The 25,938-nt window shown below is 39.5% G+C and overlaps 2 protein-coding genes across 2 annotated transcripts in view; one reads left to right on the top strand and one right to left on the bottom strand.

The window, feature by feature from the left end:
- The first annotated feature begins 3,877 nt into the window (after positions 1-3,877).
- Positions 3,878-21,679, top strand: ctsk (cathepsin K). The gene is made up of 8 exons (XM_079640003.1): positions 3,878-4,022; positions 6,004-6,127; positions 9,748-9,870; positions 13,114-13,269; positions 16,716-16,934; positions 18,571-18,736; positions 20,654-20,762; positions 20,972-21,679. The coding sequence occupies exons 2-8, from the start codon at positions 6,005-6,007 to the stop codon at positions 21,069-21,071; spliced, it is 996 nt and encodes a 331-aa protein (XP_079496129.1). The 5' UTR covers positions 3,878-4,022; position 6,004; the 3' UTR covers positions 21,072-21,679.
- A 2,074-nt stretch (positions 21,680-23,753) lies between these two features.
- The window catches only part of LOC307013505 (NACHT, LRR and PYD domains-containing protein 3-like), a gene marked incomplete at its 5' end in the record, with an annotated part of 37,310 nt that continues 35,125 nt past the window's right edge, over positions 23,754-25,938 (bottom strand). Inside the window, one exon of the mRNA XM_079640905.1 lies at positions 23,754-24,534. The remainder of the gene's footprint in view (positions 24,535-25,938) is intronic.

Raw genomic sequence — 25,938 nt, forward strand, 5'->3', positions numbered from 1 at the left:
AAGCTGTTGACCTAAAGGATGGACAAAATATTATACTGTATATATAATATTCTCATTAACTCATTGACTAACTTTGTAGAAAAGTTGTATCATCACACCTACATGTACAACGAGATGTTTTACACATTTCAGGGGAAGATATATGTTATAGACTAAAATATTACAAGATAATCAAACAATGATTATGTCAACCATTTGGTGAATGGTCAAGGATTGGCCACCTGTGTGTCAGAACAGAGAAGTCAAGGCAGGATTGGCTAAAACTTGCATTATTTCTAATGGCCAGCAGGGGACGACTCCAATGGGTTCAAATTAAAGTCCGGTTGAATAGAAGTCTATGAGAAAATGACCGTACTTTCCACTTGATTTACTACCTTAAGAAAGCATTTTCCTGACACATATAATGAAGGTATGCTTTTAGGTATGAATACCTCATGAGTGACAGGTCACTATCATTGTGTTGTCTTTCCCGGTTGTTTTTGAAAAGACGCCTAAGACGTAGTGTGGAGTTGCATTAGGAAATGCGAGATACGGCTGATACTTGATCATTACTTTCTGTTATGGATCAGTATCAACAGTCCTGCCAGTAACGTTACTATATTATCAATACTACTTTAGTTATAGCCTGATATATGATTGCTAACTTCACAATGTTGTGATGTGACGTTAGCTAACATTAACTGTAGCTAACGCCGGTCACTCACCAAGACAGCTGCCCTGTTCTCCACTGGTTCTCCTCACACCAAAGCTCCATTTCTCTCCGATGGCCGTTATTTCTTCTAATCCTTGGCTGCTCCTGGTCTCTTGGACGCCTAGCAGGCTCATAATTATAATCATAGGCATTTGAATATATATTTTCAACCTCTTCTGTGTCAAAGCATTTAGATCCTTGTTTATTCATACATTAGACCGGCCGCTCTCCCCCATGTTACGTCACACGCGGGAGGTCACGTGCGGAGGCTTTTTTAAGCGGAAGTAAAAATGTCTTACTAAAACGACGCCAGATGTCACTGTAGTGTATATTTCTTCATATATTTTTTTTAATCTAGTGTATTCATCATTTTCCTACACATTTATTCACTGGTGTCTCTAACCTGCAAGTTGCTCTTTAAAGTTGACTTTACTATTTTGGTCGGCAAAGAAATGTGTTAAGCGTTCGATTGTAATCTACTAAGCTTCAAAACCGCAGGACACAAACCAATGGTTGACTTCTCTACTACATACATTTTTAAATATACAGTCTATGCTCAGCACTTCACATACAAGCATCTACTGATTAGATTATGCGCAGTGTTGTAGTGGCTCTTGTAAAAGTATAACCAGTACTACAACGCTCTTTAGTACAACTTAACCTTTTCCATACAAACTGCTGATTCTGCTCATTCAGACATTATTGCATGTATGATTAACCCCTTGCAACACAGCCATGTCTCATTGGACATATGAGGTACACGGGATGTTCTTATATTTAGATGGTGACCACATCTGCTAGACTGCTGTGTGACAATAGGAGTCACACAACATGTTCATATATACACACAGACACACGACTGCTGACTAACACCATGAGGAAGTACATTTCCAAAAACTAGACGACACAGCTGAATGAATCAATATTTTAAGGGTCTATTTTGGCTCTTTCGTGGGAAGAACATTTTGAATAAGTTAGGGCTTGTGATCCGGTTTAATATGTCATGCACTATTAATGATAAACTCTTCTCTGCAACATGTTTGAATGTCAGCCTCCCATTGCTTTCAATCAGAAACACAATCAGTATAAATGTGCGTGTGTTAGAGAAGACTAAACAAGACTTCGTAGAAATATTCTCAAAAATGAATTAATGTTTGCATAATCCCTTAGATCAGGGGTTCCATACCTTTTTTCCCAAGAGCCCCCCCAAATGACTCCTGTTGGGGGGCGCAACAGCGGTAATTAAAGTTTAAAAGTCTCAAAGACTACTGTCACAAACTGGATGAATGTGAAGTATTTTGTTAAAGGAGGATGAAAGTGTAATTAAGGAGCACTATTGGAGTGACTTAGATGGTTATTGGACTCAGGATTCATTCATTTGGATTCCCGCTGTATGAAGAAATTAAAGGACGGCGCAAGTGGAAACAATTCACAAAGGGATTAAACTGTTTAAAACACATGCTCAAAGTAGACCGATGTGTTTATGTGGATTCAAAAGTCGTAAATAATCTACGAAATGGAGGAGACCGATCTGATCGGAGCAACCGAGACAAATAATCCAACTGAAACCGGCATGGACAATGACTGTGTTTTAAAAATGCGCTTATCCAGAAAAGCCCGGTTTGGGCACTTTACGGGCAGAAGAAACATTTCTATTAAAGAAAGAATTATACATTTCTGTCTTTTTATGCCTTTATTAGCTACTAACTTGAATTTGTATTCAAATTAATTAATCAATTATTTTTTGTATTTGATTGTAATGTAGAGACAAGGCTTTTAGTGACAATCATGTATTGCATTACAATTATATGTAAAAAAAAAAAGAAAAAAAAGAAAGTCTAGATATGATATTTGGCTTCAAATCATCAGAGGCCTGGCGCCCCCCCTGCGCCCCCCCTCAGGTTGGGAACCACTGCCTTAGATATTGATATATGCTTCTCCTGTGTGCTTGAAGACTACCTTACTGCTTTTTTTACGATCAGCGTCTGACACATCGAGGTCTGACTCATCGAGGTCGGACACTGATGTTCCTTTTCCAGCTTTTCCACTCCAACTTCTCTAGTCTGCATTGTATTGAAATGTCCTTGTGTTTGCTCAAATATCTCAATATGCAAAAACTATCACATAGTGCTTTGTTTTTAGATGTCCTTTAAACCTTGGCCTATATCATGATATTTAAAGGGATGTGTCTCTAGTTTGAAGGTGCACAATCCTAGTTTTTCCATGTATCGTGTTTAAGACTCAGGATTTGAAAAATATAAAATGTGTTACGTCTGCTGATTTGTCAGGTTGTAAAAAGAAAGTCAATATTGTAAGCTGTGTTCCCCTCACTGCAAATGGCCTTCAAAAAGACCTAATACAGAGCTCTTAATAAGAATTATAAATGTATCAGTTGGTATTGTGCACATTTATTTCGAATATACAGTATTGACAAATAAGTGAATTCATTGTATGATTTCTTGTGGTTAATGTTGTTGTCTGTGCCATTTTATGCTATCTTACCCAAACATGTAGCCAGGTAAGGAGTAAGAGTTGGAAATCAACTATTTAAACCCTGCAGAATTATAATTAACATGGCTTTGGGACCTTTTGAATATGACAATAAACAGCTAGCCTTTCCACAACATTGCACCTCTCAAGTGCCTTCAATATATTTTTATATTTCCTCTAGTTGAACACATGTGCAGCTCCCAAAAAAACAAGCCTTTACACGTTTTTACTTCAACATTAGGTATGTGAAAAATGCTCGCTTGATAAAAGGGTTTGCAAGGTTCATCCATTCCTTTATATCAACCACAGAAATATATTCTCTAAAGGGATTTCAGATCAACTTAAAGCAGATTGAATTATTACTAAAAGTTAAAAGTCCTTGCTTTTATATCATAATGATTCTTCTCCATCAAAGCCAAGAACTAAGCACCTCAGATTTTTGATATTTTAGTAAATGACTGCCTCTTAGGTAAATAATACACGTTATGTTTGAGGTAAGGAAAAGAATAAAAGTTCATCTTTGTAAAAAATCCAAGAGCCTTCTTCATTGTTAAAGCAGTGTCCCAGAATGCAGCAGTGCGCCTCTGTGAAGTTGTTCAGGCACGAGTGTGTAATTCGACACCTGACATCATCTGTTTTAGGGATATTTTGCATATTTGAATGAAACCAGATGTAGTCTCCTTCCTGGAAAACAAAAGAAACTCCTCCCCAGATCTGGAGCTCCCGTTGAAGTTCCCCAAAACCCAGCCGATATAAACTCACACACTGACACTTTAGCAGTAGAAGAAGACGGGCTCACACTCACTGAACTTCGACAAACTCTCTGACTTTTGGACTTAAGGTAAAGTTTCTTAAGTAATGCTTTCAGTTTCCTGCTATCTTTCTCTTGTGCAGGATTAGTTTTAAGGTTTGTAAAAACAATTTTCAAAGGCATTCAAACTGAGGAATGTTTTGCGCTAAACTAAACGAACTTTTGTGTAACTGAACTGAACTGAATTAGAGAATAATCTTTATTACAGGAACTAATTTCCCACTAAAGACTCTTAGATGCCTTCCTTTCTGCTCGTATAAATTCATAAGTATGTTTGCCAGCTATAAGAAAGTAATCAGTGTTAATAGGATTAGGATTAGAGAATGATGTCTGACCCAGTTACTCCTTAAAAAACTCATAGTGTGAATCAGAGCTGCAGCCTTAACTGCGAGCTGTTATGTCACCATTTAAAACAAGTGATTCTTTGTGTGAAGTATATGAATTCATTTGTGAAGCCGTTAAGATAACTCTAATGACTAATACATCAACAGAGTGCATGTTTGCTTTAAGATTAACTGTAAATGATTTGCATAGATCATGAAACCTTACTATTTAAATCCTGGCATCCCATCAGACCACACGGGGGGAAGTCAGACTGCAGACACAATCAATGTGTGTAGGAAGCAGACAGCGCACAGCAGCCTGAGCGTTAAAGACATAATGTTTACTTTCTGCCTTTAGTTTGGTTAACCTCGACAGGTCGATGGAAGCGGTGAACTCAAATGCAGACTAGAAGCAGGAGGTGATAAAACAAGAACAAAAGAGACACTGATAAATCACAGATGGGAAGAAAAAAGAGGGAAGCAAAGCTAGGTGACGGAAATTCAGACTGCGGTGATTTAAAATGCATTGAGAAAATCCTTAAAGAGACAGGAAGCAAACTTTTTTAACAAGAAGAACTTTACGTATTTAGTTTTATTCTTTACGTAGTGGCTGGTACTCATTGGTATGCAGCTCCTGACACACATTGTCTTTAAACATATGATGTAATTTACACTGAGGACATCTCCCCACCACTTTTTTAAATAGCTGATTTGACAATTAGACAGCAGACAATGTCAATATTGAAGAAACAATTGTCGTTGTCTAACAAAGTAAGCTCGAAAAGACAAAAGGAAACCCTGGGCTCCCGATTATCCAATCACACAAAAGTCATATTTTAATTATGCATATGGGTGACCGTTAATTGTGTAAATGACAATATTTTCGACTTAATAATAGCCGTTGATGTTATGCATGTTTTCCAGACCGTCCGTAATTAAGTAAACACACCTTTTACATTTCCTAAAACGTATGTTGAACGAGTCCTCATACCCCAAACCATTTTTCAACACAATTTGCCTACAAAGCACAAATATTCAGCGGTTATCCCCAGACTAGAAAAAGCTCTCACATCAGCAGATTTCTGTTTTTCTACCTCTGACCTCTGGACAGGAAGCAGGTTTTATCTCTAATGTCAGCTGCTCGAGGGTTTCCTAGAAAATAAAAAGGAACAGGTTTCTATTCCTAGATAGTACATTAGGCATGTGACATTGACATCAGTGCAGAAACCCATGCAGTTTTTTTTATTCTCAAGAAATGATATTGTCACAGGGCATACGTCAAAAATAAAAATACAGTTAAGACTATAAAACAGTAAAAACATCAGAAGAACAAGAACATCAACTTATAGTGTATAGTTATAGTCTACTTATCATGAGTACATTAATTGTCATGTTTTGTGTTGTATACCTCACCCACACAGATATGATTCTAACTCTCATGTAGTTTTTTTCCATTACATTTCATTCCCTTAAATCACTTCTTTCATTTAGAGTTAAATTGATTATCATGTATTAACCGATTCCTTGTAAGTTGATGAACTACTCTTATTACTAATGAGCCCAAATACACACACAAAGTACATTTTTAATCCTGTCGCGCCTTCCACTCTCACAAAGAAAGTGTCTCGTGTTTATTCAAGCCCAGATGTGATGTGTCTTAAAACATTGTGTGTGTGCTGTTGTTGCAGGATGTTGCAGTGTGTGTGTGTGTTGCTGCTGGCGGCCTCCGCTCTGAGCCACCTGGATGAAGCCTCTCTGGACAGCCAATGGGAAGACTGGAGGAGCACACACAGGAGGGAATACAACGGCCTGGTGAGTGTCCTTCGTTGGTACTGTGTACGGTGTAACACTGAAAATGCACAATGATCTCTTCTGGTGAGGACAGTCTCATGACTTGGGTTTGCCTCAACTTCATGCTTGTTAGAGAAAAGGAAGGTCAGAGACATGCGTTTATTTATGAGCTGCATACTTCAATGACTCTGCGTTCTTTCGTGGTGAAGCTTCGTCCTTTATTAACAGCCCAAACTAAATTGTCCTTAAAGCTTGAAAGCATAAAAGTTAAAATGCTGAGAAACAAATCAGAACTTCAGAGCTGCAAATTCCTCAGCGATCGCATCAAGCTGTTTTTGTTTGATAAAGAAATGCTTAGTCATGGACGGACAGGGGGAACTTCAGACTAGCGTTACAGTAAAAAGGATGTCACGCTTATATTAGGATATTTTCGAGACAAAAAGTACAACACAGTTTAGATTCTGGGAAATTCTTTTCATGTTTACCAGAATGTTTATTTTGTAAGTGTCAGCTGCTTTCTCGTTCTCTTATCCTAATGGTTTTGTCACTAAAAGTAACCATCAAATAGTTTTTATACGTCTTCAGTTTGATAGAAATATCGTTGTGTAAAGTTGTGCAAATCTGTCACATGAGAGTTGATCAATAGTGTGGAACAGATGTTACTTAAACCTGTTGTTATTATGTTAATGGTTATTTGATGTGTTATGCTCTGCTAGAACTATTGGCTTTTTAAAAATGCCGAATTAAAATAAAATGACGAGTATGGTGATTAAGAAAAGATTCCTTCATCAATAACTTCTGAGAATGCAAGAGAAGCATCCTCTCCGTCCAAACAAGACTAAATGCTGACAGATGTGTCTCTTTAAATAACTCTGATGACTTGAAAACACAACAGGCTGAGTTCTGCTGAAAATCAAACCAGAAATGTGAGTTTGCTGCTTGCTCTACTTCCTCGTTCTGGCCAGAAAGATTGAGTTATAAAACAGAGAAGCAAAAGTAAAGCATGTGCACGATGATCATTTACAGTGGCTTTATCTTCCTCATACACAGCAAGTGATTAAGAAAAATATATTTTAAAAGTGTGTCGACTCACTTCTCACAGCTTCTCGTGGTTTGATTTAGGACTTCCTACTTTACTTTATGTTCATCTCATACTATTGTGTACATGCGTGTGTGCGTATTCCTGCCTTTCAGTTGTCACTTGCACTATTTATGTATTCTTCTTCAGATATAAGTATAGTGTATGTTACAATGCTGGAGAAGGACTCAGTGTAGCTTTTACACATGAGAACAAAACCTTTGCTTCTTAAAAATAGCTTTAACCAGGCCTTTATTTACCTGGTTAAACCTTGATAATTAACTAAGATCAAATCTAGCTTCTGGCCGTAAGGAAGTAAGAGAACGTAGGTTAGTCGGTGTTAGACCAGAGCAGACTAGATGTACTTCCTGAGCGCTCAACGGGCATCTGCTTTCCCTCTGCTATTCACCTCTGGCTATAGGTCATCACACAGCTGCAGAGTGTGTGTGTGTGTGTGTGTGTGTGTGTGTGTGTGTGTGTGTGTGTGTGTGTGTGTGTGTGTGTGTGTGTGTGTGTGTGTGTGTGTGTGTGTGTGTGTGTGTGTGTGTGTGTGTGTGTGTGTGTGTGTGTGTGTGTGTGTGTGTGTGTGTGTGTGTGTGTGTGTGTGTGTGTGTGCAGTGTGTGTGTGTGTGCAGTGTGTGCTTAGGTTCATGCACAGTAGCTAAGTGTGTGTGTCTGTGTGTGCAGTGTGTGCAGTGTGTGCAGTGTGTGCTTAGGTTCATGCACAGTAGCTAAGTGTGTGTGTGTGGGTGTGTGTGTGTGTGTGTGTGTGTGTGGGTGTGTGTGTGGGTGTGTGTACAGTGTGTGCTTAGCTTCATGCACAGTAGCTAAGTGTGTTGTATGTTGTGTATCTGTGTGTTCATGCATGCATTCATGTGTTGGTGTGTGTGTTCATTATATGATGTTTTATTTACATTCTTGTGTAGTCAGCTGAAGAGACCCTCTCTTTGTGGCGATTACACCGAAGTGTTTCTCCAACAGTTCCTCTCGCCCTCCTCGAGCTGTTAGAGAATCAAAGTGTCCCGGCAACATTTGCATTTTTCATTACCGGAACATATATCGAGATAGAAATAATGATCACAGTTATGCTAATGGTTGTTATGACCATGAATACGAAGGAGAGCATGTGTTTTCAGTTAGCCACCATAGCACTTAGCTGCACCTTATTCCCTTTTTGTGATGGACGAAATGCAAATGACTTTCTTTTACAGCACATAATGGACACTTAGAGTGCTGGTGAGATGTACATGTTTATAACAAGTAAAGGTTAAAGCAATATTTTAACAGAAATGACCACTCACCTGGACAGATATGTTGCTGCATTTACTGTTACATGGGAGATGGCACTGTGAGTGTGCGCTGCTTTAATTGGGCTAATTAATGAAATGGGGCTGTAACACAGACAAGCCTCCTTTCACTGCTAATTAAATTGTAAATTTGCCCTATTTACCGTGATTACATTCTTTGAGCTGTCAGGAGTTAACGCAGGAAGAAAGGGAGGGAAGCAGCTTATAGGAATGGGGAAGGTGACTCAAGAATCTGACCTCATTATGAAGACCATCAGGTAGAAATAATGACTGGTGACTTCATATTTCAGGTCATAATCAGTGGTGGAAGAAGTATTTAAATCCTTAAGTTACCAGTACTAATACACTGTTAAAATACTCCATACATTAAAAGTGATGCACTGAGAATGGTACTTAATAAGTAAGTGTTTAAGTGTCATCAGGAAAATGTATTTAAAGTATTTGGGGTAAAAGTATATAAACAACTATTAAATCAATTGAGAAACTGGATCACAGCATGTACACAAAAAATACAAAAAATCTGTAGATTTATGCAAAAATAAATATCTGTCAACCCGCTTATTGTTTGAGGTAATTAGATATAATGTTCATTAATTTAATCTATATCAATACATCATATTTTAAACGTTTTTTTATACATTTAAAATCTACGTTTATTTTATTTTTTTAACACTTTATTTTTGAAAATGTTCATTACAAAGAAAAATCCTACAGAATGTCATTGAGCAGTCAAATACATACACAAAGCACAATATTTCCATTTGAAATATAAGGGAGTGGAAGTATAAAGTAGCACAGAGAGAAAAAACTCAAGTAAATTTATACTTCAAATATTATTATTAAGTCTATTTGAGTTCATGGACTTTCCACCACTTATATGTTATTGTATTTGTTTATTTGGCAGGGACATTGCACATAAATGAACACTTAAAACATGAAATATGCCAAGTGTAAATATGCCGGATTTATCCTTGAGCTACTTTCCATCCGCAGTCCCTCACATAAAACATTAAGAGAATGAAAGTTACAAACACAGCAAACATAAAATGCAAGAAAAGTGCAAGAGTAAGAGTAGAATACCCAAGTATTTATAACATGGTAATACAATATAGCAGCATCGATACATACAGTGCAAGAGAAGATGCCCCTGTATTAAAGTGCATTTAAAAGTTTTAACGCTCTCCTCAAATGTAGGCGAGAAATTAAAACTTGAATTGTCTGAAATTGGAGAACACAGCTGACACAGTTTGTCTCAGGGCGAGGAGGGGATCCGCCGGGCCATCTGGGAGAAGAACATGCTGATGATCGAAGCCCATAACCAGGAGGCAGCGCTGGGAATCCACTCCTTCGAGCTGGGGATGAACCACCTGGGAGACATGGTGAGTCTTAACAGCCCTGAGCCTCAGGCCTCGAAAATGACATGCTCAGAATGAATGAATATATCTTCACTTCTAAACGAGTATATGAATAATCTTTTTCATCAAAGCCATTGTGGTGTTTTAATCCGTGTTTACATTTAATAGCCACTTCTCTGTCGGGTTTTGACCATAGACGGTAGGGCTGCTCAATTAATCGTTTAATTAATCATTAATTTTTTATTTATTTTTTTATTTTATTGGTTTTTCAGTTTAATTATACTTAAAGTTCAGGGTAATCAACTGTCAAAAACATACTGTTAAACTTTTTTTTTCAATACATTTATGTTTTCAAAGTAAATGAATAATCGTTTTTAATAATCGTGATATCATTTATTGACCCAAATAATCGAGATTATGATTTTTGCCATAATCGAGCGGCCCTATATATATGTATATATATTATTTGACAAAGTGAATGTCATGATATTCAAATGATATAGCATGGCACACAAGAATAAAATGACTGCACATTCTATCAAACTAGTTTTCATCCCGTTTCAGTTACCCTAACCCTAACCCTAGCATATTTCTCCCATTCAAGCCACTCATTTATTACGTTTAACATCACCGTGATATCACTGGCTCTGCTCAGCTGCTGTGATTTCAACAACAGCCAGTTATTTCAGGTTAATGAAGTAAAGAAATATCAACTGTGCCATTTAAATGCCTCAGGATCTGATCTTATTGGACAGAAAAAAACAACAAGGGCGACTGTGGCTGTGAGGGAGTGTGGTCGTCTTTCAACCAGAAGGTTGTGGGTTCGATCCCAGCCCATGCAGTCAACATGTCGATGTATCCTTGGGCAAGATACTTAACCCTGAGTTGCTCACGATGGCATGGCCAACGGTGTGTGAATGTGTGTGAATGTTGGTTCCTAGAGTAAGGTACACTGCTCTGTATGAATGGGTGTGAATGGGTGAATGACATGTAATATGTAAAGCGCTTTGAGGGGTCTTAAAGACTGGATAAAGCGCTATATAAGTACAGTCCATTTACCATTTAAGGCTTCATCAAACAATTGTTCTTATTACCAATTGATTAGTTAATTTACAGTGAATTTTTAAGTTTGCTAACCCCATAGTGACACTCACACATATCTATTTCTTTATTTGTTTCACCGCTAACTAAAGAGATAAGAGTTTTCTCTCCCTTTTTAAAAGTCTGTAACGAGCACATGTTTTGCTGGAAGAAGAACTCAATGAAGAAATGACTTCATTCTAAAAAATAGTTGGCAATTCATTTCCTGTCAATGCTCCAATCATTGCTGCTGTAGAAATCAATCAGCGTTGACCCACAGTCTGAGTTATAGCCGCAACTGTAGTAAAGTGAAAATCGATCTCACTGAGTGCATTCAATAGTGAGAATCCTGTTTGTAGTGAAAGTCATGGGAAAGCAGTGTCAGAGCTTCATATTTCCCTCACCTTGGTTTTATAGGCTGTCGTCACTGATGCATACAGCAGAGCGTCGAGCTGAAACTAAACGAGATTTGCTGTCCTTAAATCAGCTGTCTTCAGTGACGTGTGTGTCAGCGCGGGTCATGACTGATGGCTGTGTTTGCATCAAGATGCCGGCTTTAACAAGCAATGCATCAGCGGGAAAAGCAGAATGAAACCCGACAGCGCTTGAGCTCTTTTATTAGAGACAGGAACATGTACTACACACCCAGATTCTGGATGAATGGCCCATTCACGTTGGTGCAGAAACAGGTGGCCGTGTGTATAAAGGCATTTTCTTTCTGACTGGAAGTGAAAAGAAAGAAAATACCAGATGGCTTTCACTCGTTCTGTTAATGATCTCTCCGCCTGCAGACTGAGCTGCGATGAGAGCATTCTGATCATCATAAATGATGAGATTGTAAAATATAAGCATCAGTTTCAGAGTCGCTCTTCCCACCTTCCTTCCCTGCTTCTTCTTTTACTTCATTGTTTTGTAAAACCGTGAAGCTTTGTGCACAGTTACGCCCCTCTGGTGTCAAATGTTGAAACTTTTACTCCATTACAACTACAATTCCTGAACTTAAAGGGGACCTATCATGCAAAATGCACTTTTGTACGTGTGTCAGGGAACTCACCAAGTGTCAGACAACACAACCCCCTCTATTTTCCTCCATACCCAAATCTCTAAAAACGGGGCTGTAACGGCTCTGATACAGACTGATCCAGATTTGAAATATCTCTGACGTCAGAAACAGGGAGCTCCGCCTATATGGGCAACTCTCCACCTATCAGGGGAATGAGAGGTTGCCGTGGCATGGTAACAGCATGGTAACAGCATGGTAACAGCATGGTAACATAACGCTTGTGCCACGCCCCCTCCTTTGCAGGGGGGCGTGGTCAGCTGCAGCTCATTTGCCACAGAATCAGCCTTTGCAAAAACAGGGCTGGAATACAGCAAATAGAGCGAAATGAGGCATGGCTAAAATGCATGATCTGTTTGGTATTTTGAAAAAAAAGCTTCACAGACATGTTTTATATAGGTATGGCCCTACAATATATTATTCAAATATAGCATGATAGGTCCACTTTAAAATGTTTCTTAAAGAGGCCCTATTATGCTTTTTGGGTGTTACCTTTCCTGTAGTGTGTCATGTAGGTTTCGGTGCATGTAAATGTTCTGCAAAAGCTAAAATCACAAAGTTTCCTCCGGTCTCCTTTGTAAAAAAGTATGATAAGTGCCTCTAAAATGTAGTGGTGTAGTATACAGTAGCATAAAGACATCCAGTAGTTTCTTTGTCACTTGTTTTAAATCCTCTTTTCCTCTTCTTAGCATCCATCTGCTTCTTCTTTAACTTTTTTTTGTAGCTTTGTTCATTGCACTTTTTGCCCCTCTGGTGTCAAATGAGGACATCCGGAAAGAGCAAAAACACTTCATCCTCCGTCACCCTGCCGAATCAAATCCGCTCCCTGATGTATTTATTTTTCTTTCACTTGTCTAAAGCCTAAAAGTAAATTGTCTCTGCTTCTCTTAACTTCTTCCTTTCCAACAACATTTCTTTCTCACGTGACTATTTCTGGAACTAAGGGAAGTTTCATAGCATGTACTGTAAGAGTTGTGCAACCTGTAACTCCTAGTTTGCACTCTTTGTTTCCTGTTATGTGTTTCAATATGAACATCTACCTGCTGTTGCACTTTTTCCTGAATGACAGTGTGAAATAGATCCCTGAAACCTCATGTACAATCTAAACTGTGTGTCTCTGTGTGCAGACGTCAGAGGAAGTGAACGAGAAGATGACCGGCCTGATGCCGCCTCCAACCAACGGCCAGCGCAGCTTCACCATGGCTTTCGACGACAAGCTGCCAAAACTCCCCAAATCTCTGGACTACCGCAAGAAGGGCATGGTGACTCCAGTAAAGAACCAGGTCAGGAGTTACAGCTGCACAAACTGTTTCAATAATGACTCATCTTATCAAATATCCAGTTCATTAAAGCTTAAAAGTTAAAGAAAGAAAAACCCACAAGGACAGAATTCAGTAATCACACTACAGTTACTAACATTGCCCGACATGCGTTACTTCGTTACTTTTATAAAATCAGTAATCACACTACAGTTAGCCTACTAACATACAGAATTACTAGATTCTCCCTTTGACAGAGAAGTGGGATTTCTACGTTACATTTGCGCGACTTGCCACATGCAGTGCATAAACATGGCTGAGTCATGCCCATTATTTTGAGTTCGTCCGAAGGAAGGACAGGAATGTGACGGTGAGGTTCAAACTGTGTCCAGACCAGAAGCTGTTATCCACTGCTGCAAACACAACATCAAACCTCAACAAGCACCTGCAAAGACAACATGCTAACTTGAAGCTAATAGCTAAGGAGGACCTCCGAATCCAGAGTGAAGCACCCTCCGCAGTCTGCGTGATCTGCCTGGGAGGGAGGGGCGGCCCTGCGAGTAAAGTAACGAGTAAAGTAACGCATAGAGAGTAACGAAGTAAAGTAATTATTACTTTTTTTTTTTGAGTAACGACCCCATCTCTGCAAGGAACATTATCGTTTTTTGTCTTTTAGGATTTTTAAATCCTTCGTTCGAACAGTAAAAACTAAACATACCATTTGAAATCCTTTCTAATAAACCATACTTTTGGTTTTTTTAGAGCTCAAGGAGGAAGGAAAACGGGTTGATTCGGTAAATGCGCATCCGTGTCATTCCCTCAAGTAGCTTTTAGAAAGTCATTAAATAGGAGAAATGGGTGAGCATGAGCCGTAATATTCAGAAACAGAAGTGCCTTCACCAATGGATGCAGTTTGATTACGATGACGTTGCAAATGTTGACTCTTGCTCTGTTGAATCCTAAACACATTGTAAAAGTGAAGGTAAAGTTAATACGTTTCCAAAGAAGTGGGAGAAACCCGCCACGCCTGGTTTATTGAGAAATGTAACTTTCAGGAACAATGGCGATGTACATAACTAAAACATCCAACATGATCCAGAGCTGATATCCTATTATCAAAATGTTACACCTCAGTAAGCACAGAAAACAAACCGGGACATGACAGCAGATTCAACTTTTAATTAAAGTGTCATAGTTTGTGAGAATCAGCCCGTTTCCAACCGTGGAGGAAGTCATTGAACATATGTTTTATTACTGCTTCAGTAGTTCATTAATAGCAAGATAGAAATCTACAGATAGAAGTTGAGTGATGTTGTTTTTTTGTGGACTTGTGGGAAACCAAGAAGACGGATTTCCTCAGGCTGTTTTAAGGCAACAGGAGAAACACAAGACTTCGTTGATTTCTGAGGGGAGATGTGGCTGTTGTTGCAGACAGAAGCAATAATAACAAAGGCAGCTAGTGATATATTATAAAAGTATACAGTGCGCATTTTAAGCAAGTATGTACCTCAACATATGACACATCTGCATGTCAATTGGAGAACATGTTAAAACAATTATGCAAAATTGTTAAAGATCTATAAATATGTTGGACATTGGAGCTCCACACGTTCTGCCTTCATCTTCAGTGTTTTTATTCTTCTGGCTTACACAAACCTTTCAGATGAGTTCAGTGAAACCCCATTTTATTTAGCTCTAATAAGATACAAAAACCTCCTCCAACATCTGGAGCAGAGGCACTCTCCAGAGGCTCTCCTGTGACCTCAAAAACAATGAGATGTTTAGTATGTGGTGAAAACAAATCTTCCTCCATAGAGACTCTCAGAAAAGAACCTGGTGAAAAGTAAACAAAGCAATCCATCTTGGTTAGTGTGCGATCACATGACCTGCAGCCTGTTCTTACTGCTAATGGACACACAAACACAAGAATGGCTTATTACATGTAATTAGTCATTATGAGTGGATGGGACAGCCGGATATTATTTATGTAAACAAGGGGTGAGCAGAACAGGAAGTGGATGGATTGACAATATAGCGTACATCTGCTCTTTGTGCTAGCGGCAGATTAGCAGCGGAGCGATGTGATCTAAGGAAGCCGTGAACTGAAGCACCGGGTTAATATTTCATTTTATTTTTCACTTTGTTCTTACCCTCATAATGTTGTTTTGATTTGGATTTATTGACTTTGAGGCCTAGTTTTAGTGTTTTAAGTTCTTGGTTATTGAAATATATTTAGTTCATTCAAATAAGGACCAATACGTCTGGAAATTATTAATATTATCATCCTTCAAAAATAAATAAATATGAGAAATTAAAAATATATAATTAATCCATCTTCTCCCGCTTATCTGTGGTCGGGTCGCGGAGGTAGCAGTTCCGTATAATTAATTATAAATAAAAATATAAATTAATTATTATAATATCAATACAATAATAACAATAATAATATGAATATAGTAGTTATTAGATACACTGTTGAGATGTATACATTTACTGTTGTTAATTTTCTACATATTGATGGGACAAGATAGATGTCCCAAATTGGGAACAATAAATAATATCTTATCTAAATTATAAAAATACACAAATAATATAAAAAATAATAATAATAAATCACAAATTCAGGCATTTGAAAAACACTATTGGTTTCATAGCCAAAATAAATTAACCGTGGCTTTTTTTAAATTATTATTATTATTATTATAACCTGCGTAAATACAATGTCTATGATGTCGTCGCCCTCTGGTGGTTGGAGGTGACACTGCAGCTATACACAGGATTTATTGAGATGCTCCTCTTCTTCTCTCCTTCATGAATAATTCAGCACACTGGCTTCACTCTCTGCATACTAACACCTCTGCTGCTTCCTCCTCCCTTCCTCTCGAGATGACTGCATTGTGTTTGGATGTTCTGTTTGTTCCAAGCACATTTCAAAAAGCAGCTTTTCAGAACATCCTCCAGTAAAATTATGTGGAAACACATTCACAAGGTTTTTAATTACAGCTTTTTGTTTTCCTTGAGGTGTCAAACGCAGAGGTGTTCAAACTGGAAGCCATGATGCAGGCAAGAGTTTATAGTCAGATAGTGATTTTAAGAGTGTCTACTTCATGAGATAAAGAGTGAGACAGCAGTTCCATAGCGCTATTAAGGGCTGAGTAAATTAAACACAATGTTATGTATCACTCGAGCTGCCAGAACAGAAACATTGTTTGAATTAAAGTTGTCACAGTCTGCCCCCTAGTGGACGGACTGCAGAAAACAAGCGTTTGATTTTCATGTCATTTAAGTCTGATTTCCCCTCAGGCTAATGAGATATTAACACCGTTTTAAAATGCTGTGTTCATTAGGAAAGACATGAACAAGTGGATTTTGCTTAATATTGTAGGTGACCTCTAACAGGGGACTTTGTGCATATTGTAATGATCAATTCAAACAAAAACAAACCCTCCTCTCCTATTCTCTCCGGACAGGGTTCCTGTGGATCCTGCTGGGCCTTCAGCTCGGCCGGGGCCATCGAGGGTCAGCTGGCCAAAACCACAGGGAAGCTGATAGACCTGAGTCCCCAAAACCTGGTGGACTGCGTCAAAGAGAACTCTGGCTGTGGAGGAGGATACATGACCAACGCCTTCACGTACGTGGAGGATAACGGAGGCATCGACTCTGAGGAGGCCTACCCGTATGTCGGAGAGGTAAGACAATTATAATAATAATAATAATAATAATAATAAGAGAGGTGTCTGCTGATTGTGTATATATAGATATATACATGTTTTTATACACCTTTGTATTTAATGTGCACACATGAGAATGGTATTTATTTTTGTATCTTACCGAGAAAAATGAAAATGAAATAGCTGGACCAACTTAAGTGAATTACTTCAATTGGTAAAAGACACATTAATTAGCTAAACAAGTCAGCTTAACAACATTTATATGAATCGGATGTACTTTATAATTTGTGTGCTTTCAAATAAACAGTTTGGGATAATCTAGCTTCATTTTCTCAAAGGTTGAAGTTTACCTTCAGCATGCTGGTTTTATATGACGACCACTTTTGGAAATCCTCCAGACAAACTGAAACCAAACTGGTCAACAGTTCCTCTGCTGGTTTAGCAATCAAGGAACAAAACAAAAACCATCATTCCCTTTTTCATTTTGACCTCTATGCACCACATGATGAGAGCAAAACTCTCCCTTTGTCTCACTGAGCAAACATAGTTTCCTCTTAAGTCACTTATTGTTTCTATATGGAAGTTCAGCGGCTTGTTGATGATTAAAGACAACTGGTTCCTCATTGTTTGGCCACTGAACGATGGACCTGTGATCTGGCACATCATGTGAAGTGTGCATGTGACCGTACAGTCACAAGGTACGATGCACACGCTGCCAAAAAACGAATTACCGTAATTTTCGGACTATAAGCCGCGCCTTTTTTCCCATTTTTCGACCCTGCGGCTTATATAACGGTGCGGCTAATCTATGGATTTTTACAGCTAACGGCCACTAGGGGACCTCCTAAATCTATGGATTTTACAGGTTACAGTCCACCCCCTTTAACTCTATGGGCTCTATGGCCGCTCCGCGCCCCCCACCTTTAAGCGGCGGGCTCCAGCAGGAAAAGCTGGAGGCCGGAAAAGAGTGAGACAGGTAGCGCGCAAAAGTAAAAGTGGAACCGAGAGTGGTACGAGAGACAGAACGAGAGCAAGACAGACAGACATTACGAGAGCGAGACAGTTTGTCCCCGTACCGCTGGTTGAAAACCGCTGCTGTAGATCACTGCCGGTACGTGCGCTGGGAGCGCACCGTTTAAGTTTGAAAGTTGAAAAGTTTGTGTGTCTGAAACGCTTTGTGATACAGTACAGTTTACACAGCACATGTTCTGTAGCTACTATTGCACTAAATGCTAACACTTGAATACGTTATGCAAATATGCAACTTGTTTGTTGAAATGTTAATAAATGGGAGCTTCCTCAAACAGCCATCTCTTTCCCGACAATCCCCTCTGTGCACGAACCCTTACATATGGTAATGAAACATTAAAACACCTGCGGCTTATAGTCCAGTGCGGCTTATATATGTACACATCATTCAATTTAGCTGCTGCGGCTTATATTCAGGTACGCCTTACAGTCCGACATTTACGGTACTTCCTTCTCCACAACAAAACAGAGGACGATTCCCACATTTTTTTACCATCAAATGTCTTGATTTGACCTTGCAAAAGTCCAAAATACATTTATATTTGACTGATGTTTTTCCAACGAGAACACAGATATCTAAATCTAATATGTTCTGGGTTTTTCCTCCTCCTTGTCTTGCCTTTAGGACCAGCCTTGCCGCTACAATTCCTCCGGTATGGTCGCTGAGATCAAAGGTTATAAGGAGATTCCTGTGGGCGATGAGCGGGCGCTGGCTGTGGCTCTCTTTAAAGCCGGACCCATCTCTGTGGGCATCGACGCCGGGCTCGGCACCTTCCAGTTCTACCAGAGAGGTCAGTAAGCGGCTCTGACAGCTATTTTCTGTCAACAGACCTTCAATTATCCAACCATTGTTTTGTTTTATAAACATAGAGGTTATGGCAGGGGCGTCCAAACTACGGCCCGCCATTTTGAATCGGCCCTCAGCAAATTCAAAAAGTACAATGGAGTATGGCCCACAGAGGAAACTTGTGATTGTCTTGTATTAAACATAGACGAAAACAGATGTTACACAGTATATTCATGTGTTAAGAAGCTCAAAGAAATTCAGTCAATTAAAGTTGAAATTTTTTTCTATAAAATCTAAGTTGATAAGGAAAAAGCCCAATAACTTATTTTCATAACACGCTTGAAATAAACCATTCATATTTCCTCTTATGACCAGCAATCTGAGGCTTTTGTTTTAAGGAATCAGCTGCTAACAAGATAAATGAAGCCCTGTTGAGAGCTGGGGTGTAGGCTCAAGTATTAAGCATAATTTACATACATTTGATTAATTTTGCTGACTTATGAGGCAATGTACCTCAAGACCCCAAGTCTTCATGTTTTTCTGTATGTGGCCCTCGGTGAAAAAAGTTTGGACATCCCTGGGGCATGGTGCTGTATACACATAGAGGTTATGGTGTTTTATACACATAGAGGTTATGGTGCTGTATACACATAGAGGTTATGGTGCTGTATACATATAGAGGTTATGGTGCTGTATACACATAGAGGTTATGGTGCTGTATACACACAGAGGTTATGGTGCTGTATACATATAGAGGTTATGGTGCTGTATACACACAGAGGTTATGGTGCTGTATACATATAGAGGTTATGGTGCTGTATACACACAGAGGTTATGGTGCTGTATACATATAGAGGTTATGGTGCTGTATACACACAGAGGTTATGGTGCTGTATACATATAGAGGTTATGGTGCTGTATACATATAGAGGTTATGGTGCTGTATACATATAGAGGTTATGGTGCTGTATACACATAGAGGTTATGGTGCTGTATACATATAGAGGTTATGGTGCTGTATACACATAGAGGTTATGGTGCTGTATACACATAGAGGTTATGGTGCTGTATACATGTAGAGGTTATGGTGCTGTATACACACAGAGGTTATGGTGCTGTATACACATAGAGGTTATGGTGCCGTATACACATAGAGGTTATGGTGCTGTATACACATAGAGGTTATGGTGCCGTATACACATAGAGGTTATGGTGCTGTATACACATAGAGGTTATGGTGCTGTATACATATAGAGGTTATGGTGCTGTATACACATAGAGGTTATGGTGCTGTATACACATAGAGGTTATGGTGCCGTATACATATAGAGGTTATGGTGCTGTATACACATAGAGGTTATGGTGCTGTATACATATAGAGGTTATGGTGTTTTATACATGTAGAGGTTATGGTGTAAGAATCACAATGCTTTACCTTGTGTTGTTTTAAATAAGTGTGTTTTTAGAAAATGGGGTTATGGATGATGGATGGAGGAGGTGTGCAGCTGGTCGCCTGCAGCTCGTCCTCTAACAGATCGCTGCAGCAGCTCCTTCTTCCTCCATCACTCCCTGACAGGTTTCAAAATGATGCAATTCAGAGACCAAAAAAGACTAACATGACTGTTGTGTTGATTGATAGACGTATTTTTGATAGACGATGGCTCGACAAATATTAAACCAGAGTGAAAATTGTGGATACTGCCAATAAAGATTTGTATTTACGAGATAACTAACTTCTTAGTATACAGTAAACATACATTAAATGGCTTTTTCAGAAAAAGAATGCAGATCTTAAGCAGCATTCCCTTTCATGACATTTGAAACATTACGACTTGAGATTAATGTATGTATGTATTTTCACCGATGCCCTTCCAGCTCACCTCTCATCCCTCTTTGCTCTTCCTCTCCGACATGTTCCCAGGAATTTACTACGACCGCAACTGTAACAAAGACGACGTCAATCACGCCGTGCTGGCAGTGGGCTTCGGAGTGAACAGCAATGGGAAGAAATTCTGGATCGTGAAGAACAGGTGGGACACAACGGCATCAGGTGGCTCAGAAAGGCGCCAAAATGAAACCATTTTTCCTTAGCGCTGATTTGATTCCTCCTGTCGTCCGTCCGAGTCGGTGACAAACTGATGATCTGAAATGACTACTGGCGATGTTTACGACTCTCATATGTCTTTCCTTCCACTTCTAAACGTCATATTTTCTTTCTTTTCTTTTTTTATCCTGACAGCTGGAGCGATACCTGGGGAAAGCAGGGCTACATCTTGATGGCACGAAACCGCGATAACCTCTGTGGCATCGCCAACCTCGCCAGCTACCCCGTCATGTGAAGAGGACGAATCGGAGACCACTACACAAACACACTTTAAAATGTAAGCAGGAGATTAGCCCAACATGTCCACAACCACTACAAACAAATAACAGAAGATGTCCATGTTTATGTGGGTTTTTAAAAATACTTTCGATTTATACAAAATGTTGACTTCCAGTGATAAAAAGGGCTAAATGTTGTGTGAAGTCTTGGATCCAAATGTCCTTAAAATCATTTATTGAGGAGATATGGTTATCTCATTTAAAGCACTTTGAACCCCCTTTAGTTTTATCTTCAAACCAGCAGACCTCCAATCACAATTAGTACCTCAGGGCATCGTGTTAGGAACCCTAACACATGTTGGTTTTCTTCCAAATTAAATCTTCAAACACACCAGGCACTTCCAACACAGAGGCAGTCTGGGAGTATTTGACAGTCTTAGTCCTTACATTTTAATTACAGTTCATGTGAGAACTAAATAGAGACCAAACATTGCTGGGCGATGGGAGTCGGTTCCTTTATAATCGTTACAAACTTTACTTTTGTTTTTGTTGTTGTTCTGTTCAGCACCTTTCTAAAGATCAAACTGATGTTTTCTATGAATAAAGGTTTCATTTTGAAGTTCAATGCATTGTTTGGATTCTTTAAGCTGATACTAAGAGACTGAAAAAGACAAACACTGCAAGTTTAGAAAAGCTAGATAGCAATTTACAGTAGCTTAACATTATTTTAAGGGAGCTTCATTTCTTTTTTGTAATATGACAGTATGTTGCTAATCGATTCAGCAGATAGATAACATATTTATAATACACTGAGACCTCTCTAATAACAGAAATCACCCCCTGTGATAAGTGATGACATACACATTTTGAAAGCTTTTGAATAAAAATCAGATATCTGGTCCAACAAAAAAAATCATATCATACTGTAGGTTGTATTAAGAATAATATTAGGTTTGTCTCAAATGATTACAGACCCTAAATTGGTGTATGAACGTATGTTCACTACAGTAGCAAGAGTTGTTTCAAATAATGTGAAGTATAAATATGCAGTACAAATTATAATACAATATAATAAAATAAAGAATTTGTAACAAATGTCAGGGGAAATAGCCATTATACAAATAATAGGATGACACTGGATGTTGATTTGAATTCAAAGCAATTTATTTAAACATTTTACATTACTTTTTGTAGATTAAATCGCCTTTCATAGCAGAAGTGGTTCATCCGTTTAGTCAGTTCAACACTTTGGTCCAGAAACGTGAACAACGTCTGGCAGTCTGCCACGCAGCGTGCTGACCTTTCATCCAACCCACCTCTTGACCTCCTCTCTGCTACAGATACACTTCCTGCAACCAGCGGCTGCATTAAAACATTTCTGCAGCTCACACACACACACACTGTCCTGACAATAAAGCCTAACATGTTTACTGACCTCTCTGACCTTTGCTATTTCAACCACCTTCTTATTAAAAATCTCACTTCGATACTGGACAATATCATACATATTCAATCATATATAGGCTTTAAATATATATATATATATATGTATGCCGTATATAATATACATTTAAACATGGGCTATTCATTATACCCATTGGAAGGATGTACATTTCCATTTTCAAACCTTAAGGACAAATATCAACTTTGCACTCAGGACATCATATATTCTCACTCTGTTGACTATTACTGAGAAATGTTTGGTGCTCAACATGTTATCCTGTAAATCAGGGTTCCTCATAGAGTGGTGCAGCAAAAAAGCAAAGGGATTTCTCCATAGGATTTTGGAAAATAGCTGGAAATAAGGTCTGTGGAAAACGAACCTGTTTGATAAATGCATGTTTTGATAATATCCACATGTCTACCCTACTTTTATAATTTTCTAATCATAAATCTAGTCGCCAGAAGCAAAATATTGATGGTATGCTATAAAGGAACTACAGCCAAGTATATCAGCATGACTTCAACGCCACGCCAATTTAAGATCGATATTCAGAAATACAGATTCTAAATGGTACGAGTTGAAGCGTTTGTTTGAACAGTCTGCAGGAGGCAGGGACTTGCTTTCAGCAGAACAGGGCAAACAAACTTAGCGGAGTGTTTACGTGTTCGGTGTAAAGACGTACAACGTCCTCGACAACTTCTGTAGTCCTATTCAGCCACTTGGTAACAACCATCGTTTTTCAGACACGTCAACTCTTCAGAAATCACCAGTGTGGTCACTGCTGATGGATTTAATCTCGTACAACAAAATGTGACCCGTCTCTTAAATTTGTGTCAACCACAGACCTTATTTCCAGCTATTTTTCAGAATCCTATGGAGAAATCCCATTGGCTCTGAGACGAGGGAACAGGAAGTGGAAAAATGCGAACTCACTTCCGGGTTTTAGGGCTCGTCACTGCACCACTCTATTGCGCGGCTCGCCAAGCTTTAATTGGTGGCTCGCATGGCAGTAGGCTAAATAAAGGGGTGATATATATGATTATGTGCATAAACATAAAAACATTCAAAACAATCTGGGATTTTACATATAACCCATTAAAACACTGAACGTGTTCGCTCTACTAGCCTACAAATAATACACAATAATAGTTCATAAAAGATGCAAAAAAAGACAAGAAACAAGATATTTAAACTTGCCCCCCCCACCCCCCCCCCCACCGACACTGGCTAACTGCCGAGTTGCCAGTTCTGGCGGTCTATCCATGGCGAATGTGTTCTTGGACGGGTAGATACATGGTGGGATAGTATAGAAAAAATAAAATTAAGGTCATTAAAAATATGTTATCATGTGCATGCTCATGAATATGGACTTCTACTTTAAAAATTATTTATAATCGCTAAATTGGAGCATTTCAATTGGAGGATACTACGACCAACCTGGCACTTTTTACTTTTGGTTGCTTGGCTACGAACGAATAGCTTCTCCATTTAATGTTAGTTAGCAAGTGTTTGTAGAGAGAAAATGGATAAATGGAGTAAAAGAGAAAAAGTTGCAAACCAGGTGAACAGAAACACAGCGTGACAAACGAGGGAAACGAGGATTTGGATGCATGCTTGCTTCCGCTCATCCCAGTATTAAGGTAATCCTGCATTTATTTTACACAGCGCTTATCCGAGTTCTCAAAGACGCTTTATATTACAGTATTGTTTGGCTGCATTGTATATTGTATGTTCTGGGTGGGATGACAGATTAATAAGCAGACATGCTTATATGAAACTTAAGTATTAAATAACATCTCTGTCATAAAGTAACGTTCTACCAAAAACCTTCACACTTGTTGAGATGGACACTTATAAAAATGGACACTTGTCGAGATGGACACTTATTGAGATGGACACTTGTCGAGATGGACACTTGTCGAGATGGACACTTGTCGAGATGGACACTTGTCGAGATGGACACTTGCTGAGATGGACACTTGTTGAGATGGACACTTGTTGAGATGGACACGGGTCAACAGTTAAGCCTCTTGGACCTGAAAGATAAACAGGGAAAATAGTTTTGTTATATAACAATTATGGTTACAAATCTTTCATTTTAAGAAAAGTTTGAAGTACAATTGATTGTTTTTGTATGCATGATATACCGTCAGTTCATTTCATATTGATAGCTACTTTAACAGAAAGTTCCTAATCAGCTGCAGCCATCTTGATAATTTTCGGAAATGCCTCCACGCTCCTCTTTACGTCTCAAACACACCCTGTAATAAATAGACTGACAACAAATAAAACCTGAGCTTGCAGATTTTTCCGGAAAAACGCTGACCAATAACGCCGGGTTACGTATTGTAAGCCTTGTTATATTAGCACAGGCGGAGCCCTCTACTGGACTCTATGGGTACTACCTTATCATGCAAGCATTCACCTACTGAGATTTATATAGATGTCGCCGGCCCCGGGGCGGGCTTACCTGATTGCGTGCGCATCTCACTTCCATATAAAAGGAGGCCCCGCCTCCTGACCATCATCCTTTACCACTCTTCAGCGAGCGGTATAGGACAGACAGTGCCCCAGGGTAGAGGGCTCCGCCTGTGCTAATATAACAAGGGTTACAATACGTAACCCGGCGTTATATCTCTCACAGGCTCCGCCCTCTACTGGACTCTATCGGTACAGTGGGCGGAGCCCCAATGTATGCATGCACTGTCGTCCAGCACACCGTTACACCTCACTGTCCCTGACCGGCTTTAGCAGCCGCTGCGCCTCACTCACCTTTCCCTCGGTTGTAACCGTGGAGAAGTCCAGGCTGCGGCCGATAGAGCACACCCTGACGCACTTGCCTCGCAAAAAAGTGTGCTCGAAAACAGTGCTGAGGGCTCCCCTGCATCCGCTTATAGGCAGACAGGGAAAGTCCGCAGCTGTATGGGTTCACTATGCACCCTCTCTCCTGAGTACCTAAAGAGCACAGGGAGAGCGCAAGTGCCCCCTATGTCCCCACACTCAGACACTGACCCCGTGCAGAGTGTGTACGGACTATAGTATGGAGGGCTCTCCCCCTCCTGCCCCCAGGCAGGCGAGGGGAGCACTTTAGCCCTGAAAGGGCCCAAAGCGTATTACGTCACCCCGCGACCCTCCAGGAGTCCGGAGAAACGTAAGCGCATTTACGCCCGGGGAGGGGGTCAGATGCCAACTGACCCACAGACCCCCCCCTCCTCACCAGTCCTGTGTTGCCCCAGCAAGCACAGACTCTGAGAAAGAGCCAGACATATCCAAGAGATAAAACTTTATGAAGGGACCTGGCGTTGACCAAGACGCCGCTGTGCATATATCCTCCACACTCACACTGTTGAATAAAGCTGTTGATGCAGCCACAGCTCGTGTGGAGTGCGCACGGGCCCCCGTGGGACAGGCTTGTGCGCGTGTGCAATGCCTCCGCAAAG

This window comes from Notothenia rossii (genome assembly GCF_949606895.1).
Source record: "Notothenia rossii genome assembly, chromosome: 7".
In the NCBI taxonomy this organism is placed as follows: domain Eukaryota; kingdom Metazoa; phylum Chordata; class Actinopteri; order Perciformes; family Nototheniidae; genus Notothenia; species Notothenia rossii.

What these genes read in the sequence shown, in the direction of transcription:
- ctsk (XM_079640003.1), top strand. Translation starts at nt 6,005, where the DNA reads ATGTTGCAGTGTGTGTGTGTGTTGCTGCTGGCGGCCTCCGCTCTGAGC. An exon ending in TGACTCCAGTAAAGAACCAG is followed by an intron (nt 13,270 to 16,715) that starts GTCAGGAGTTAC and finishes CTCTCCGGACAG; the next exon opens with GGTTCCTGTGGATCCTGCTG. An exon ending in TTCTGGATCGTGAAGAACAG is followed by an intron (nt 20,763 to 20,971) that starts GTGGGACACAAC and finishes TTATCCTGACAG; the next exon opens with CTGGAGCGATACCTGGGGAA.